This window comes from Eubalaena glacialis, chromosome 11 (assembly GCF_028564815.1).
Source record: "Eubalaena glacialis isolate mEubGla1 chromosome 11, mEubGla1.1.hap2.+ XY, whole genome shotgun sequence".
NCBI lineage: Eukaryota > Metazoa > Chordata > Mammalia > Artiodactyla > Balaenidae > Eubalaena > Eubalaena glacialis.
Genome location: NC_083726.1, coordinates 62,497,434 through 62,514,745, shown reverse-complemented (window position 1 = coordinate 62,514,745; position 17,312 = coordinate 62,497,434). Strand labels below are relative to the sequence as shown.

Below are 17,312 nucleotides of genomic sequence, written 5' to 3'. Positions count from 1 at the left end.
CACTATTAAGCTATTATGAATAATGCTGCTATGAACATTAATATACAATTTTTTGTGTGGACATGTTTTCAATTCTCCTGGGTACATACCTGGTAGTGGAATTGCTAGCTCATATAGTAACTTTACGTTTGACTTTTTTTTTTTTTTTTTGGTTGCACCAGGCCTTAATTGCAGCTCACAGGCTCCTTAGTTGCAGCAGGAGGCCTCCTTAGTTGTGGCATGCGAACTCTTAGTTGCGGCATGCATGTGGGATCTAGTTCCCTGACCAGGGATCGAACCCGGGCCCCCTGCATTGGGAGCGAGGAGTCTTAACCACTGCACCACCAGGGAAGTCCCACGTTTAACTCTTTGAGGAACTGCCGAACTGCTTTCCAAAGCGACTACACTATTTTACATTCCCATGAGGGTTCCCATTTCTCCACATCCTTGACGGACTTGTTATTGTCTTTCTGATTACAGCCATCTGCATTTGTAACTTTGATAAGGATTGCCAACATCCATAGAGGTGACACCAGTGTATGAAAGCGCCTGTGTTCTCAGCCTCAGTAACAGAGTATGCTGTCAAACTTCTGAATCTTTTTAATTCGAGGAGTAAAAAATATCTTAGTATAGCTTTATTTTGGTTAAACTCCTGTATTAGTCAGTTTTGCTGTGGTTAACTAATGACTTCAAAACCCCACTGTCTTGGGACTTCCCTGGCGGTCCAGTGGTTAAGACTCTGCACTTACACTGCAGTGGGCGAGGGTTCCATCTCTGGTTGGGGAACTAAGATCCTGCAAGCCGTGCACGGTTGGGGGTCAGGGGGGACCACTGCCTTACAACAGAGATTTATTTCTCTTTCATGGTTTATGTTGGTGGTAGGGTTGGCTATAGCTCTGATTCATGTGCCTTTATTCCAAGACCCAGGCTGAAGGAATAGCCCCTACTTGGGACACAGTGTTCTCACAGCAGAGAAAACCATGCACCAACTCCTAAAACTTCTGCTCAGACCTAGCATATGGCACATCTGGTCAGATCCAGTTGACCAAAGCAAGCCCTGGGGCAGTGGGGTGAGGATGTATATTCCTCCCACAAGGGGGCACTGCAAAGTGCATGGCAATGGATGACGATTGGATGACAATCCTCAGAAGAGGACTGGCCACAGGCCCTTAGAATTTTGCATTCTGTTTCACCTCAGTCCACACTAGTCCACCTCACTCATCTGCTCTACCTGCCTGGCCCTGTAGACATCTGAGTTGGACCCATTGGTCTAAAGGCTTCCTCTCCTTCTCCTTCAGGGATACCCTCTTGATTACCCCCGCCCCCCCATTTCTCCAACTCTCCTTCCCACTACCTCTTTCTCACAGCATTTTTAATTGTCTAAACCTCTCATAACACATTCCCACTCCAGCCACTTCCTCTTCTCAGCCAACCTTCTTAAAAGAGTTGTCTCCACTCCATCTTCATTTCCTCTCCTCTCACACTTTCCTGAGCCCACCACCATGTAGCTTGCACCTTCAATGTCACCAAGAACATCCCTGCCTCCAAATCCAATGGACACATATCATCTTTATCCTACTTGACCCCTCTGGAGCCAACACACATAGTTTGCCATCCCACCTTGAAACATTTTCTTTCACTGGCTTCCATATGACTACCCCTGACCATTTCTTAGTTCCCTTTGCCTTTTCACCTTCCTCTGGCCCTCCGTCAGGGTTCTATCCCAGGGCCTTTTTCATCTGTGTTCTGCACCTCTCCCTGGACAATCTACTCTGTTCCCAGGGCTACATGCTGGTGACTCCTCCATCCCAGACCTCTCTCCCCAGCCAAGATCCATGATGCCACCTGCCTAATTTGGAAGTCTCACAGGACTTCACACTCAACAGGTCCAAAAGTGGACTCATTATGAGCCTTTTTCTTGAGGCTCTTTTTCTTGAGTTCCCTGGTTAGGTGAATGGTACCATCTTCTGAAACCTAGATTCTAACTGAGCTCCTGCCTCCTCGTCCTTGGCTGATTTTTTTCCTTTTTATTTAAACTTCAAATGTTATATCTTTCTCTCTCATTCAAAACATCAGCAGAACACTAAAACCTGGATAAAGCTTTTTCTTCTGGGTTATGTTGTAAAATTCTTTTCCTTAAAAGCACTTTAAAGGGAAGTGGTAACTTTACAGTGGAGAAACCTGGTGGACACCACCTTACCCAAGTGATCAAGGCTAACATCACCAGTAATGGGATGGATGGACATCATGGGCCTCCTGACGTGAGGCATGGAAAAATGGCAAAAATGCACAACCTGAATTTAAACATGAGGAAACAGATGTATCTAAATTGAGGATCATTCTACAAAACAATGTAGCCTGTAATCTTCAAAAATGTCAATATCATGAAAATTAAAGAAAGACTGAGGAACTGTTCCAGATTGAAGGAAACTAGAGACATTACAACCAAAAGGAATATGTGATCTTAAATAGGCTCCTGGATAAGGACGAAAAAAACCTGCTGTGAAGAAAGTTACTGGAAGAACTGGTGGAATCTGACATGAAAGGCCTCATAAGTATTAGAATTCTTCTATCAGTGCTACATTTCCTGAACTTGATCATTACATCGTAGTTATATAAAAGAATGTTCTTATTCTTAGGAAACATGCTAAATCATTTAGCAGCAAAGGAGCACTGTATATGCACTTTCAGTTCAGAAAACAATACTGTGTGTATGTACCTACAAGCATTTTTAATTTATTTATTTTATTTATCTTATTTTTGGCTGCATTGGGTCTTTGCTGCTGTGCGCGGGCTTTCTCTAGTTGCGGCGAGCGGGGGCTACTCTTCATTGCTGTGGCTTCTCTTGTTGCGGAGCACGGGCTCTAGGCACGCAGGCTCAGTAGTTGTGGCGTGCGGGTTCTAGAGTGCAGGCTCAGTAGTTGTGGCGCACGGACTTATTGCTCCGCGGCATGTGAGATCTTCCCAGACCAGGGCTCGAACCCGTGTCCCCTGGCTTGGCAGGTGGATTCTTAACCCTTACAGGCATTAAAAAAAAAAAAACAGCTTTATTGAGATATGATTCACAAACCACAAAACTCACCCTTTTAAAGTGTACAATTCAGTGGTTTTTAGTATATTCACAAAGTTGTGCATGGATCACACTGTCCAGAACATTTTCATCATCCCAAAAAGAAACCCCATACCTGTTAGCAGTCACTCCCCATGCATTTTTTTAAAAACTGGAAAAGATGGAAAAAGTCTTCAAAATACTAACTGCGGTTATTTCTCGGTATTAGGCTTATAGATGATTTTCATTTTCTTATTTACACATTTCTATATTTTTATAATTTTATATGATAATTCCATTGACTTATGTAATTAAAATAAAGATTATTTTTAAGCAACATAAAAGATTAAGGAGGAATGAAGGGGCAACAAGAATTCCAAACTATACAAATTGCCAGGCTCAAGGAATGACCCCATTACACCATGTGGTCTCCCAACTCCTCAATCAACTCTCATCTAAAAGGTCTACCAGGTGACAAAGGTAGCCACATACTGCTCATTTCTACTATGCAGCCCAACTGGCTCTCAGAGAGAGGAAAGAGTTCAGGTAGTTCAACAAACACTGACTATCTAATGCCTGGCACTGCCCCAGGTGCTGTGTCTGCCTTGTTTGCTCCAGCTAACAGGCCAGGAGGGAGGCCAGCACATAAAATAAAGGCATGCTCGCTCACTAAAGAAAGGGAGGGCTGTTTAACTCTGCTCAATTGGCCCAGGGCAGCCTTCAAAGAGAAAACATTCCGGCTCTCCTTAAGGCGATAGAGAGCTGGTACAGGAAAACACTAATCGGTAATCATTACGATACTACCTGAAAAAGTGATGGGGTGGGCCTGAGGGGAGAGTGTACCAAAGAAGGTGGGAAAGGTCGCCCAGGAGGAGGCCTGCCTGAGGGCAAAGGGATTAGGGCAGTTGCTTCTTAAAGCACTTTCAGCCAGGCTTATTGTTAGAAAGTGAAAACACTGACCTCCTAGCTGTCTACCTATTAACAAACCCCACCAACTCAACACCCACGTTAATAGTGGCTCCAATTCTTATGTGTACAGTGTTTTCCCCTCTTCTAGACTGTAAATTCCTGGGAAGAGAGGTCTAAGTCTTATCCTTCTTTAAGTAAAGCACCAAATACAAAATAGGCATTCAGAAAAATGTTAGTTTTCATCTTTCCCACTCTCCTCTCCCTTCCCCCAAGGCCTTGCACAAACTTGAATAAACTATTTCCAGGTACTGAAAAATGATGCTGCACTACACTTACATTGATATGCATAAACCAAAAATCAGTATTAAAGATAACTTAGAAGATTTGCAAAGGGTTTTTTTTTCTTCGTAAAGCCTTCTCACCCATGATCTCATTTGAGCCTCACAGTAGTGCTAGAAATTAGCCTGAAAAAGTATTTATTCACCCTCATTTTCAAGTCAAGGGCTCTTGAGCCAAAAAAAGTGAGATTAATTTGTCCAAGATTACAAAGGTGACATGGGAGGAAGCCTAGATCGCTGATTTTCTGGCATCTAGGCTAGTACCTCTCCCATTACATTATTGGTCCCTTTTAAGTCTGGCATTTCTCACTACTCACCACACACACAAATAAACTGCAGGGACTTCCCTGGTGGCGCAGTGGTTAAGAATCCGCCTACCAATGCAGGGGACATGGGTTCGAGCCCTGGTCCGGGAAGATCCCACATGCCACGGAGCAGCTAAGCCCGTGCGCCACAACTACTGAGCCTGCGCTCTAGAGCCTGCGAGCCACAACTACTGAGCCTGCGCTCTACAGCCCACGAGCCACAACTACTGAGCCCGCGTGCTGCAACTACTGAAGCCCGCACTCCTAGAGCCTGTGCTCCACAACGAGAAGCCACGGCAATGAGAAGCCCGCGCACCACAACAAAGAACAGCCCCCACTCACCACAACTAGAGAAAGCCCGCGCGCAGCAAGACCCAACGCAGCCAAAAATTAATTTAAAAATAAATAAAATAAAAATTAAAAATTAAAAAAAAATAAACTGCAGCTGAGATAAAGACATAAAACTGAAAACATACAACCATAAAAATACCAGAAGTAAGTACAGGGAAATATTTCTATAATCATGAGGTAGCATATCACAAAAACCCAAAAGCCGCAGGCAGATCTGACTACGTAAAACTTTTAAAATTCTGTGTAAAAAAAGACACCATTAAAGTGGTTAGGGACTTCCCTGGTGGTCCAGTGGCTAAGACTCTGCGCTCCCAATGCAGGGGGCTGGGGTTCAAGCCCTGGTCAGGGAACTAGATCTCGCATACCGCAACTAAAGATCCCGCACGCGGCAACGAAGATCCCATGTGCCACAACTATGACCCAATGCAGCTACATAAATAAATTTTTTTTAAATAAATAAAGTGGTTAAAGATGATTTATGGCTTTATTTCCCCTCCCCCACCATTATTTTACCTACTCATTGCTTTCCAAAAATGGTTTTTGCTTTCCTTGCAATTTTTCCTTTCCATGCAGATTTAAAAGTCAGCTTAAGTTCCATGCAAAGTCCTGTTTTAATAAGAATTTAACCTAAAGTAAAAACTGTGTCTCTGCAATATTAAGTCTTCCTATTCGCGGACATGGTAAAACTCTCCATCTAATCAAGCCTTTTGGGAATTCTCTGGCAGTCCAGTGGTTAGGACTCAGTGCTTTCACTGCCGTGGCCCAGGTTCGATCCCCGGTCGGGGAACTAAGATCCCGCAAGCCACGTGGTGCGGCCAAAAATAATAATCAGCCCTTTTTTTCTTCCACTAAAATAATCTGATTTTCTTAATGCATAATTTGCAATTTCCTGTTAAATTTATGCCTATAATGTAACATTTTTATTGTGAATGAGACCTTTCTATGACATTTTTATGGTTGATTATTGTTCTCATATCTTATTTATATAATTTTTGTTTGTTAATCGTATATCTGGCGATGCTGCTGAACTCACTGGTTTTAGTATTTTGTCAACTGATTCTCTTTGTGGATGGATATATCATGTGAAAATGAGTATAAAAATATGAAAATAATAATGACTTTTGGGTGGCCAGTACCTCTAATAGAATATTAGTTTTGATTGTAAACATTCCTGTCTTGTTACTATTTTCATAGGAATGTTTCAAATATTTTCCCATAAAGCATAACTTTCACTCTAAAAAAAGTTCAAAGATAAATGAAAAACGAAGAGAAAATATTTTAAAAGCATATGACAAATGAAAAGTTAATATAACATAGAGATTACTATCAATCAATACGAAATAGACAAATAATCTTTTTTTCCTTAACAGGCAAAAGATGTGAACAGGCAGTTTACAAAAACAATTAAAATGGTCAAAAAGCAACAAGAGATGCTCAACTTCACTATTAACGACATGCAACTTAAAATAATGAAATTACTATTTTTCACCTATCAAGTTGGCAACTGTACAAAAATTCATAGCATCCAGTATTGCCAAGGTTGTAGGAAACGGGGACATTCACACATGGCTCTGAGTGTGTAAATTGTCACAAACTTCTGAAATTCAATTTCACAGAATCTATTAAAATTTGAAATGCACATATCCTACCTATGAATCTATCTAGAAAAACAAAAAGATAACTATATAAGGATGTTCATTACAGCATGGTTTATAAGACAAAAAAGCTATTAGTAACCTAAATGTTCATCAGGATGGGTCTAGACAAATTAAAATGGTTGGAATACTATGCAACAATTTTTAAAATGTGAAATGTCTAAAATACACTTGTGTGGTCCATTGTAGGTGCTCAAAAATATGTTTTGGATGAAATAACAAATTTATGAACATAGAAAAAAGCCTGGAGGTATATACACCAAACTTGTAAAAGTGACTACCTTCAGGAGCATGGAATAGTAAATGGCAAAATATTTTTTGCCTTTTAATTCTTTTCTGCCATGTGGACTTATTAAAATAAGCATGAGCTAATTTTTTTAAATTAAAGATTTATTTCTGATGATCTCGCTCCATTTTATCTGTTCTATGATGATCTTAAGAGCACAAGGATTTGCTGTCAATTACTCAAAAAATGGAGCGCTCAGGGAAATGAAATCTGTGTACAAAAAGTGGCTGGCAATTCTTCTTTCACAAATATTTTTTTTTCTTTTGGCAGCTCCGTTAATTCTCCTAAACTCACAGTCTGACACACCTAAATAGAATCGACATTTCCTTCCATCAAGTGCACTAAATGCATGGCCCATCTTTAGCAGAACCCCTCCCTAAAGTTGGGAATAGAATTTAAAGAAAGGCTCAAGTTTTCCTAATGTAGCCGGTCCCACGGGCCACCCTGCATCGCTAAGTCTCCAAAGAGATTACATTCTCCTACTGAGGGGAGTCCTATGGCTTTTTCCAGGCGAGGAGGCCAAGGTTAGATGCTGGACGGTCTGGAATAAAGGCGGAAGCGATATAAGAAAATCAGAGGCTTCGGGGTGCGCAGACCATGTCAGGGTATCCGTTCTCAGATTGGAGTCGAGTGTACTCGGCAGGAGCGTGCAAAAACAGTTAACTCCCCTCCCAGCTGACGCGGCGGCCCTCAGAATCTGCAGATCTGGGCCTGATGGAAAGGTCGGGTAAAGATGACCTCGACCGAATTACGTGAAAAACCCTGGGACAAAGTATTCTGGCTTTATTTGGGGCTCCAGGCTCAGAAGCAACAGGGAGACCATCTGGGAGGAAGGGAGAGTGATGGCGCTTCTTCAGGAGTACTAATCAGCTCACCTAGCAAAACCGCTCAACGAACATTCACCGTACCAACATTTCAGGGCCCTCGTTCCTTCCCTGAATCAAGATGGCCGCCGAGGCGCGCCCCCACCACGGCGCAAGCGCCGTACCTCCGGTCCTCCCTCTTCCCGTCCTTCCGCGCGCCGGCACCGCTCACTCGCCAGCTGCACTCCCTTGGTGAGCCCTCAGCCTCACCCCCTTTCTGTCTGCCCCCGCCCGTCCAGGGTCGCGAGCCCGGAAGTGGATAATGCTGCTCAGGGGGGAGAGGACGAGGGGGGAAGGGGAAGTGCTTCCGGGGAAACGGGTCCCGGGTTGGTGTTTGTAAACTTGCCTCGGTTCCGGCGGGGGCAGCGGTGGCCACAGGGTTGGCACGGCGTGCTGCGGCCTGGAGGAGGGGCCGCGCGGCGGGGGAGACAGCAGGAGGCCGCGCCTGGCAGGTAGGAGCACGCCCCAGGGAGCGCAGCGTCGTCTGGGCAGACGGCAGCGCTTCAGCAGTTCGCAGGCCGTGGGGCGCCGCGCGGGAAGGGGGAGGGGAGGGGAGGGGAGGAGGGGCGCGTGGCGAAGGGAGGGCGCTCCCGGGGAGGGGTAGGGGCCGCGCGCACACCACCGTCCGGCCGCGTCACCGGCTGGGCTGAGGGGGCTTGCTCGGAAGGGACGCGGGCGCGAGCACGCACCTTGCGCGCTCCTCGGCTCTCTCCGGGTGCGTGCGGCGGGCGCAGCGGCTGGCTGGCTGGCTGGCTGGCTGGCGCGAGAGAGGGAAGATGGGAGGGAATGCACAGAGTTGGGCTTCGCCTCCCTGCCTTCCACCTCCGCAGCGAGTTTACGTACCTTCGGGCGGACACGGAGAATGCGCACGTGTGGGCCGGCCCGGGCGCGTACTGCCGGTTCGGTTTCTGCCTGCTGCCCAAGCGCCCTGAGCTTTTCTCTACCCCACTTCTGGTCGCCTTAATAGAATGCGAGCTTCGCGGGCCGGCCCGCTGGACACAAAAGCCCCAGAGGACCTCCGCCCCCTTCTTCCAGTTCTAAGATGGCAAATCCAAGCAGTTGGCCTGCTGCAGTTCCTCCACCAGAGGCCCCAGTTACTTTTGCTCCTGTTGGCTGCCCGGAGACCAGTTTCAACTCATGACCTAGAAAGAAAACTCTGCTTGACTGATGTCTTCTTTTGGAGTTGCACAGAGAGTGCCTGGCAAAAAAAGAGTTCACCTCACTGCAGGTTGTATGGCCTGAGGATGTTGCACCTAACAGCCCCATCTCCCTTTCTGGTTTCAGGTTTCTGAAACAGATCGTGAACTTCATCCAGAGAATTCAGCTGGAAAACCAAGACTGGCAGACTCTTTCTTCAGACAGTAGGCAGGAGCCAGGCAGAGATCAAGGATTCTTGGAACATCTATCTTCCTTTTGGAGGACACTAAGTTCTGTTTGAAGACAAAGGCAGTTCAGTATGGCAGCAGGACTGAAGGGACACGAAGGAGTTGTTACAGTGATTTGGTGACAGTTCTTCAAACAACAGTGTCTTAAGGAAAGGTGGATCGAGAAACTCCTGAACTTTTGGGTTGCATTAAGTGAGAAATCAGCATGGCTCAGGTAAAAAGCTCTCGAGTCCTCCTCCTTCAAGATCACTGGGAAGCGTGTTTGCAATTTCACTCTTGAATGCTGCCTTAGTCAACATATTGACCAACCCAGTGAGCGAAGCTCTGTATTAAGCACCAGGGGGAGATCTAGAGGAAGGAAAGGAGACAGGCCACAGCCCCTGCCTTCAGGGAGCTTCCAGTCAAATGAAGGAGGTAGGCTATACTGCATCACAGGCCCTGATGGGACATTTGCAAAGCAACATGTACTCAGTTTACACTTGGTACATTAACTGCTGAGGGGTATGAGGGAGTGAACAGTCTGGTGAATGCTTCATTTATTTTTTTCAGCAGGAATTTAGTGAGCTCCTGTTACATGCAAGGCATTGTGCTGGGAATACAAAGATGAATAAAATTGTCCCTGTCCCCAGCAAGCTTCCAGGCTAGTTGGGTTGGGGCGGGGGGAGATGAAGAGACACTCTATTGTTTATCTTTATATTCACAACACCTTGCCTAGTGGCTGGCTAGTAGTAGAGACGTAGTGAATCTGTTGATTGAAGGAATGTGCAATAATAGAGGTATGTACACTGAAGAGGAAGGAATGATCCTTCTGCTTGGATGAAAAAAGTTGAAGCTGGAAGGATGCATAGGGTTTTGCTAGATAAACAAGCAGAACAGGGCATTCAGACAAGGAGAACTGCATGGGCAGAGGCTTAGAGACATGGAAGGATGTGATGACGTTAGGAGTACTGCAGGTAGTTTGCTAGTTAAGGAGGAAAGGATTTAAGTGGGGCATGGTTAGAGGAATATGGTAGATAGTGATAGATGGGAACGTTAGGGTAAGGGAGTTGTTTCCTGGAGAAACAGGCAGAGTGTGACTGAAGGGCCTTTTATGCCTTGCTGAGGAATTAGTCTTTATTCTGTAAGGAATGGGAACTCTCTGAAGAATGTTAAGCAGCAGAGTGACGTCACATCAGTGTATTTGGAAGGTAATTGTCATTGTGGGGATACAGGATGGGTAGGAGAGACAGGATGACTTGATAGGTTATTGTAGTTATTTGGGTAGAAAAGCTATATGCAGGCAACCCCAGAGCTGCTCCCAGCTTCCTTCCAGGGACCCTCCCCTACCAGTCTCACCAGGATGGCAGCCTGATTACAGTATATTTGGCTTTCTTCCAGCTGCATGCATAGCTTCCTCCTTTCCACGCAGAGTAGGAGCCCTTCAGTTTCTTCTTCCTTTGTTTGCAGCCCACTTCACAGCATCGTGTTCACTCTTGCTTAAGGCATTTTTAAACTGTATGTATAGCAGGGAATGTGAAAAAATATGGATATGTACACATATAAATGGTGGGCCGGGAGGGGGAGAGAAATTGTATATTCAACTCCAGAATCCTTCCAAGTGGTTTAATTTTTATATCTGTTGTAATTGGCAACATCTAGGGAATTTAAAATCTAAAGGGAGAAATTAATGTAACTTTACTGATAAACATGTTTGTAGGACCTGATAGAATGTACATTTGGCACCAGTGAGGTCTGCCAATCATAACTGGGCTCTGTGAAGCTGAGTGTCATCAAGAGTGGAAGAAGGAATTTCCCCTAGAAATCTCCCGTGTCAGTGGGTCAACAGGAGAGACCCTCATGCCCACACACAAGGCTTAGAAATACTTCAAAGTAATACATAGACACACGCTTTACCCAGCACAGTGCTAATGACAGAAGTGTCAGTGACATTTGATTATTCACTTGGTCTGTATCTAAATGCTGACAGATGACAAAATGAGTAGTTCCTGGTGAGATGAGTTAGGGAGGACTCTTGAAGGAAGCTGGGTTTTGTGGTGAGGAGGGACGCTCCCTAGAGAGAAGCAGCATGTTAGTAGCTGGGTGTGAAAGGTAGTTCTATAGAAGTTGGCAGTCTGTTTTTGCCTTGCCCTGCCCTGCCAGGTGACCTGACACCTCATCTCCTTTCAACTTAGGCAAGTCTCCTGGCTTGTGAAGGCCTAGCAGGTGTGAGTTTGGTTCCCACTGCAGCCAGCAAGAAGATGATGCTGAGCCAGATTGCCAGCAAGCAGGCCGAGAATGGAGAGCGGGCAGGTAGCCCTGATATGCTGAGGTGCTCGAGTCAGGTACAGCACTTGAGTCCATTGCGGCACCTGGGGGTCGGGTGGCCCGAGCTCTCTGCCAGAAGATGCCTAGCTTTGATTCCTTAGTGCTTCTATTTAGGGAAGTGGGAAAGGGGACCCAGCTGGGGAATGAATGAATGTGGGTATTTTAGAGGATACAGAAAAGGGTACAGAAAAGGAAGGTCTTTTCTGTACAACAGCTTCTTAAAACCAGGGTACTTGGAGAGGAAATGAATGCGTACTTTCTCTAAACCTTTGGGGCAGGTGATTTACTCTCATTTATAAGTTGTCTCAAAGCAGCTTTTTGGCCTCCTGTCTTGTGTTCTGAGATGGACTATGAATTTAGATTTGATTTGTATTCAAAGAGCCACCGAAAAGACAGCGATAAGTCCCGGAGCCGCAAAGACGACGACAGCTTGGCTGAGGCCTCTCATTCAAAAAAGACTGTTAAAAAGGCAGGTAATGGGGAATTCCCAGCGGTCCAGTGATTAGGACTGGGCGCTTTCACTGCTGAGGGCAGTCCCTGGTCGGAGACTAAGATCCCACAAGCCATGCAGCACGGCCAAAAAAAAAAAGAAAAAGGCAGGTAATGGGGTAACCCCCAAACTGGTCCAGTTTGGGAATAGGGCAGTCCTCCTCTTTGTTCCCTCTCTGGCTCAACCTGGAGCTCTCCCTAGATGTTTTGCTCCCTCATAGCCAGTGAGTGTGTCACCCTGATTCCATCCAGAGACGACTTTGGTATTTGATCTCTGCCCTCTCTGGAACATCCTTGGTAAGGGAAGGAGGGTCAGGGGAGCATGAAATTCTGTGGCAAAGGGGCAGGCAGACTCCCCCTCAGGTCAGTTCAGAGTGTTGGGTTTGACAAGGCAGATAGCTTGCCCACCCTACCTCCTTCCTTAGAAGGTCTTTTAACTCTAAGGAATATGGGAGGTGACAGCATCAGAGAGGTTACTTTGTCCAGCAGTTGGAAATAAACCCACAGCAGAATGGGGGCAAGAAGGGAACAGAGGGATAGCCTCATGACATACCTGACTCTTGCCCCCAGGTGGTGGTAGTGGAACAAAATGGTTCTTTTCAAGTAAAGATTCCCAAAAATTTTGTTTGTGAACACTGCTTTGGAGCCTTTAGGAGCAGTTACCACCTCAAGAGGCACATCCTTATTCATACTGGTAAGTCTCTTGCTCACATTCAAAGGGGGAGAATAGTCCATAGTTTGTATTATATTTGTGTGTAGCTATTGTTGAGTTTATTTTAAGGAGTAAGTATTAGGAATACTTACTAATAGAGAAAGAAGGTAAATGAATGAGGCAGAGAGATTGTATGTATCTGGTGTCACTGAGACCAGCAGCTTTGGGGAGCCTTCCCCATTAGGTGTCTGCACATTACTAAAAGTTAAAGATTTCTGGGAAAATACCTGGAATGAGGTCCCTGCCATGTATACCTCCTGATGTTCGCTTCTCTCTCCACCTGGGCTAGGTGAGAAGCCATTTGAGTGTGACATATGTGATATGCGCTTCATCCAGAAGTACCACCTGGAGCGTCACAAGCGTGTACACAGTGGGGAAAAGCCTTACCAGTGTGAACGGTGTCATCAGGTAAGCTCACGTGTCATCCATTCACGCCCACACACAAACTTTCTTCCCTAAGAACCAGGGCTTGCCGCCATTCGCTGCCTGACAAGGGGCCACCTAGCATTCCTGGCCATGATAGAGTTAGTACCTCAGGGTGATGTATATCTCTTTGGCCTTATGCAGCTGATCATGGGTAGGGGCCATTAGAATAATTGTAATAATAATAATAGCGTTTCTTGGGTACTTACTCTGTGCTAGGCACTGTGAGAACATATTTGACATTACTTTGTTTAACCTTCACATTAACTCCGTGAGGAAGCTGTGTTGTCCTGATTTCACCCATGGGGAAATTGAGATTTAGAGAGGTTGAGTTTCCCAAGGACACAGCAGATCCGGGACAAGAGACAAATTGAATCGAACTTCAGAGCAGGTGTGCTTTGGAGGAAGAGATAAAATCTCTGCCCTGGGAGGTCAATATCTGATCTGTAGAGAAGTAAGAGCCAGGACCAAAATAAGACAAGAACAAGAGATGAGAAACGATAACAACCAACACTTCCTGGATGCTTTGCTGGGTCTCAGGCTTTGCTCCGTGCTCTTAGGTTGAATCTGCAAAACACTAGAATGAAAGCTCCAGGAGGCAGAGACCTTGTCCCTCTGGTTCTCCACTCTGTCCTCAGCCCCAAGAACTGTACCTGCCTTGAGATAGATGCTCAATAAATGTGTGATAAATGAAGCAGCCACTCTGTGAGTAGGTACCTTTAGCCCCGTTTTACAGATGAGTGTACAGATTCAGGGCTGTTAGATAACTTGTCGAAGGTTGCACGGCTACTAAGCACTAGGCCAGAATTGAGACTTCAGAGATTGCGTTCTTAACCACTGTGCACTCATGCCGTCTGTGTATGTGCCAAGGGGGTGTAGAATGGGATGTGTGCCTCTCCCGTGTGGGGAAGGCAGCTCTAGCCAATAGTAACTGAGTTTCTCCTCTCAGGCACTTAACCCTCCCTTTCTTCTCAGTGTTTTTCTCGGACAGATCGATTACTCAGACACAAACGGATGTGCCAAGGGTGCCAGTCCAAGACTTCCGACGGGCAGTTTTCTCTATAGGCGCAAGGGGCCCCGGGTGGTGGGAGTGATCAGAAGATTCTACCGAAGAGCGCACCCCTCTGGTCTGATGGTCCCACCACCACCCCGTCTGTACCTGTCCCCCTCCTGGAGGAGTGGACCCAGGAGACCAGAAGAGTGCATCGGGGACAGCGGGCCCCAGAGCTTCAGCTCTGTAAATAATCTGAGACTATGAGTATCTCGGGGAAGTTCCTTCAGCATTCCTGGGTAGGGAAGCTAGTCCCTGGACCCTTGTCTGAGGTCATAGGTGGGGACTAAAGGTACAGGACCAAGACTGAAGTGTGGCTCCCACAACCTTGGACTCCAGCTGGCAGCTGAAGTGGAAAAGATCGGGGAGAGGGATTTGTTTGTTTGTTCTGTTCTTGTTTTTGTTTATCCAAAAACAATTTCAGCAGGTGCACTGTGGAAACAGGTAATATGGAGGTATAGAGTCCTGGTCAAAGTAGGGACTGTGGCTGGTCCAGCCCTCCCCCAAAATTGAGTTTTTAGTTGCAGTTGATCCTCAGTGTTCCACAGCCCTGTACCTCATCTCCTGTTTGAAGGAGAATAGGATCAGGGATGGCAGCTGAGCTTACTTTGGTCTCCTTATACACTGTAGGGACAAAAGGAAGAACAGTGACAGGAGCAGACAAGGGCTGGATCCAAGAAGAGTGGACAGGTACCTCTCATTTCCTTCGGGGAAGAGCAAGAGTTGTGGCCATGGCTGTTGTAATGGCCCATGCCACACTGGTACCTAATGGGGTCAGCTCAAGTGCCTTCTGGAGGAAACTTGGGTGAGAGTGGCCCGTGAAGCCCCTTTCCTTTCTCTCTTTGGGCAGTTGGTCTTGGAGATAGTTTTTGGCTACCTCGCTGATATTGACTCCTAAGCCAGACAGATGTTGAGCAGGAAGTCATGGATGTCAAAATGGGTTCTCTCTCCTTGTGCCCTCTTAGGAGCAACCCAAGACTAGCCCCAAGTTGGGTAACAGCTGTTGAAGAAACGAAAGGAATTTGGTGTCCCCTGACATGACTGTTGAGCAGTGTGAGCTGCTCTCCCTGCCCAAGTCCTATCACTGTATTCAGGTAGAGGAGATAGGGGTCTGGCCTTCAGTCCCAAAGAGCAAGGGCTTGGCTTCCTTCTTGATGGCCGTCCCTACCCAACCAAGAACTGCGGGGGGTGGGGATGCTGCGGAGAAAAAACTGAGGAGGAAACCTAACGTAGGTTTTACTCTTAACTGTACTCTTTGCTCCTCTCTGCTCCGACCCCACCACCCTGTCCACCCCGCAAAAAGCGATCAGGGGGGTGTGTGTGGGTGTGTGTGTGTGTGGTATGTGAGTGAGTGTTTTTGTATGCTTGGAGATGGCATATTATTGAGCCAAACCCTTCTCTAGCCCTCAGCTCGGGAGGATGAGCATAAAACAGCCTCTCCTGACCACCTCCCCCCCCACCAAACAAATCTGAAGGGTGCTTGAGGTCCCAAGAGAAGCTGAAGAACTCATCGTAGGGGACTGGAGGGCTTTGTTTTGGAGGGGTTTTTTTAAGATTGATTCAACAGACTGGTGGTTAGGATGTTTCTAACCCAAACCAGGGCTTGTGAATATGAATTTTCTAAAGTGAAATAAAAACCCTGTCTCTTCCTGCCAAGGAAAGGATCCTTATGGGAGGTTCTAGGGTTTGGTTGACTCCCAGGTTGTGGCCTGCCCTGACCTGTGGGGAGGAGGGGTGAGTAATTATGGAAGAATCATGGAGACTTGACTTGGTGAACCTGACCGAGCTGTCAGTGGGGATCTGAGATGGCAATCTCCAGGAAGTGGTTTCATTTCCCAGAAAAATGTAGGCAGTAGCAGCAGCAGACTCCTGGCTGTTACTTATTCTGGAGGAAATGGCGGGGTGGGGGTCTCCATACCTCTGAGATGTGAGGATTTCAGGGAAAAAGAAAGGAGGCGTGGCACCCTTTAGATCTTCCTTGACAGCATCTGAGATCCTGTGGGGGAGACGCTGGGGAATGTGTTTGCTACCTGTGCTCTTCTAGTTCTGTGCTGGCACTCCCATTTAATGTGGTCCAGAAACTAGACCGCGAGTCCTTGGACCTGCCCTTGGTCTCTGCAAGTAGGGCATCTTTCTGCATGTGATCCAGCCCCCTCCCTGTTAGAGGGCTCTGCTGGGGGCTGGGATTTGTCTAGGATACATTTAGAAAATTCTGTCCTTCCAAACGCGCTTTTGAAAGTGGGAGGCTTTGCTTCCTGTCACCTGCGGCTAATCTGTTTATGGTTGGGGTGAGTTGGCGTATGTGTGGAGAGAATCACACGAGTGATCTGTGTGAATGTGTGTTTACGTCCAGATGTGCCCTGGCTCTCTGCAGACCTTGGCTTCCTGCCTGGGTGGGCGGGAGAGAGGGAACTTCGAAGCGTATGTGCAAAGAGCCATACCAGAACCACCCCTGCCGAGGACTGGGTGAGGGGAAACAACAGGAGCAGGTGGTTAGCTCAGTTGTCCAGGTGCTGATGTTCTGGGGCCATGGATGTGTGAGGAGAGAGGAGCTGAGAGGCCAAAGGAGTGATTTAGCGCCCAGGGAGCCCAGGAGTCCCACTTACACCCCAGGGAAATCACAGACCAAGACCGCTGCAAAGGCTCCTGGGCCCAATGTTCCACCCCACTGCTGGGTGGGGTCTAGCACTGGAAAGCCGCCTCAGGTGTGTCTGGAGTGAAGGGAGAGGGAGGTAGGGCCGGCTCTTAAAGACCAGGACATGGGATTCAGGGACCTGGGAAAGAGTAGCGCCAGTTCCTAGGTGGGCTCCTGTACCAGGTCCCACCAGCCCTGCCCTTCCCAGCACCCCAAGTCTTTTCCGTCCACCCCCCCAATAGCCTCTTGTCATCACTTAGCTACTGATTGTGCCCCCATGGCTTGACATTGGAGGGTTAAATGAGGCGTGGAGTCCGCCACAACTTTTAACCCTCTCCCCAGATGTTCTTTGCCTCTGTGTGGCCCTGGGGCTTTTATCTTAATCCCTCCTACCCTACCCTTCCTCTCCATCCTCTTTTTTTTTTTTTTTTTTTTAATATACTTATTTTGCTATTGGGGGAGGGGAATATCAAATGAACAAGATCACTTTTAAATGGTAGTTTTTATAAAATGTTATAAACTTGTATCTTTTTACCATTAAAGTGCAGTGTATGTTCCTTCGTGATATATTTAGGATA

The 17,312-nt window shown here is 46.7% G+C and overlaps 2 protein-coding genes across 8 annotated transcripts in view; one reads left to right on the top strand and one right to left on the bottom strand.

Moving 5' to 3' along the window:
• The window catches only part of CSAD (cysteine sulfinic acid decarboxylase), a 25,203-nt gene extending 16,552 nt beyond the window's left edge, over window positions 1–8,651 (bottom strand). Inside the window, exons 1-3 of one of the 6 annotated variants that reach the window (XM_061206342.1) lie at window positions 8,579–8,651; window positions 8,425–8,492; window positions 8,082–8,219 (exon numbers count right to left, since the gene is read on the bottom strand). The gene's annotated coding sequence lies outside the window, so the exon portion shown is untranslated. Of the gene's footprint in view, window positions 1–7,747; window positions 7,950–8,081; window positions 8,387–8,424; window positions 8,493–8,578 lie in introns of those variants that run through there. The other 5 variants (XM_061206340.1, XM_061206341.1, XM_061206335.1 and 2 more) reach the window with 5 other exon arrangements.
• Window positions 8,050–17,312, top strand: ZNF740 (zinc finger protein 740). Of its 2 annotated transcripts, none has more exons than XM_061206343.1 (7): window positions 8,050–8,187; window positions 9,020–9,334; window positions 11,292–11,441; window positions 11,804–11,893; window positions 12,484–12,607; window positions 12,915–13,033; window positions 14,024–17,312. In XM_061206343.1, the coding sequence occupies exons 2-7, from the start codon at window positions 9,326–9,328 to the stop codon at window positions 14,111–14,113; spliced, it is 582 nt and encodes a 193-aa protein (XP_061062326.1). In that variant the 5' UTR covers window positions 8,050–8,187; window positions 9,020–9,325; the 3' UTR covers window positions 14,114–17,312. The 2 variants fall into 2 exon arrangements, with proteins under 2 accessions (XP_061062326.1, XP_061062327.1); XM_061206344.1 differs by having other exon boundaries at window positions 9,020–9,534.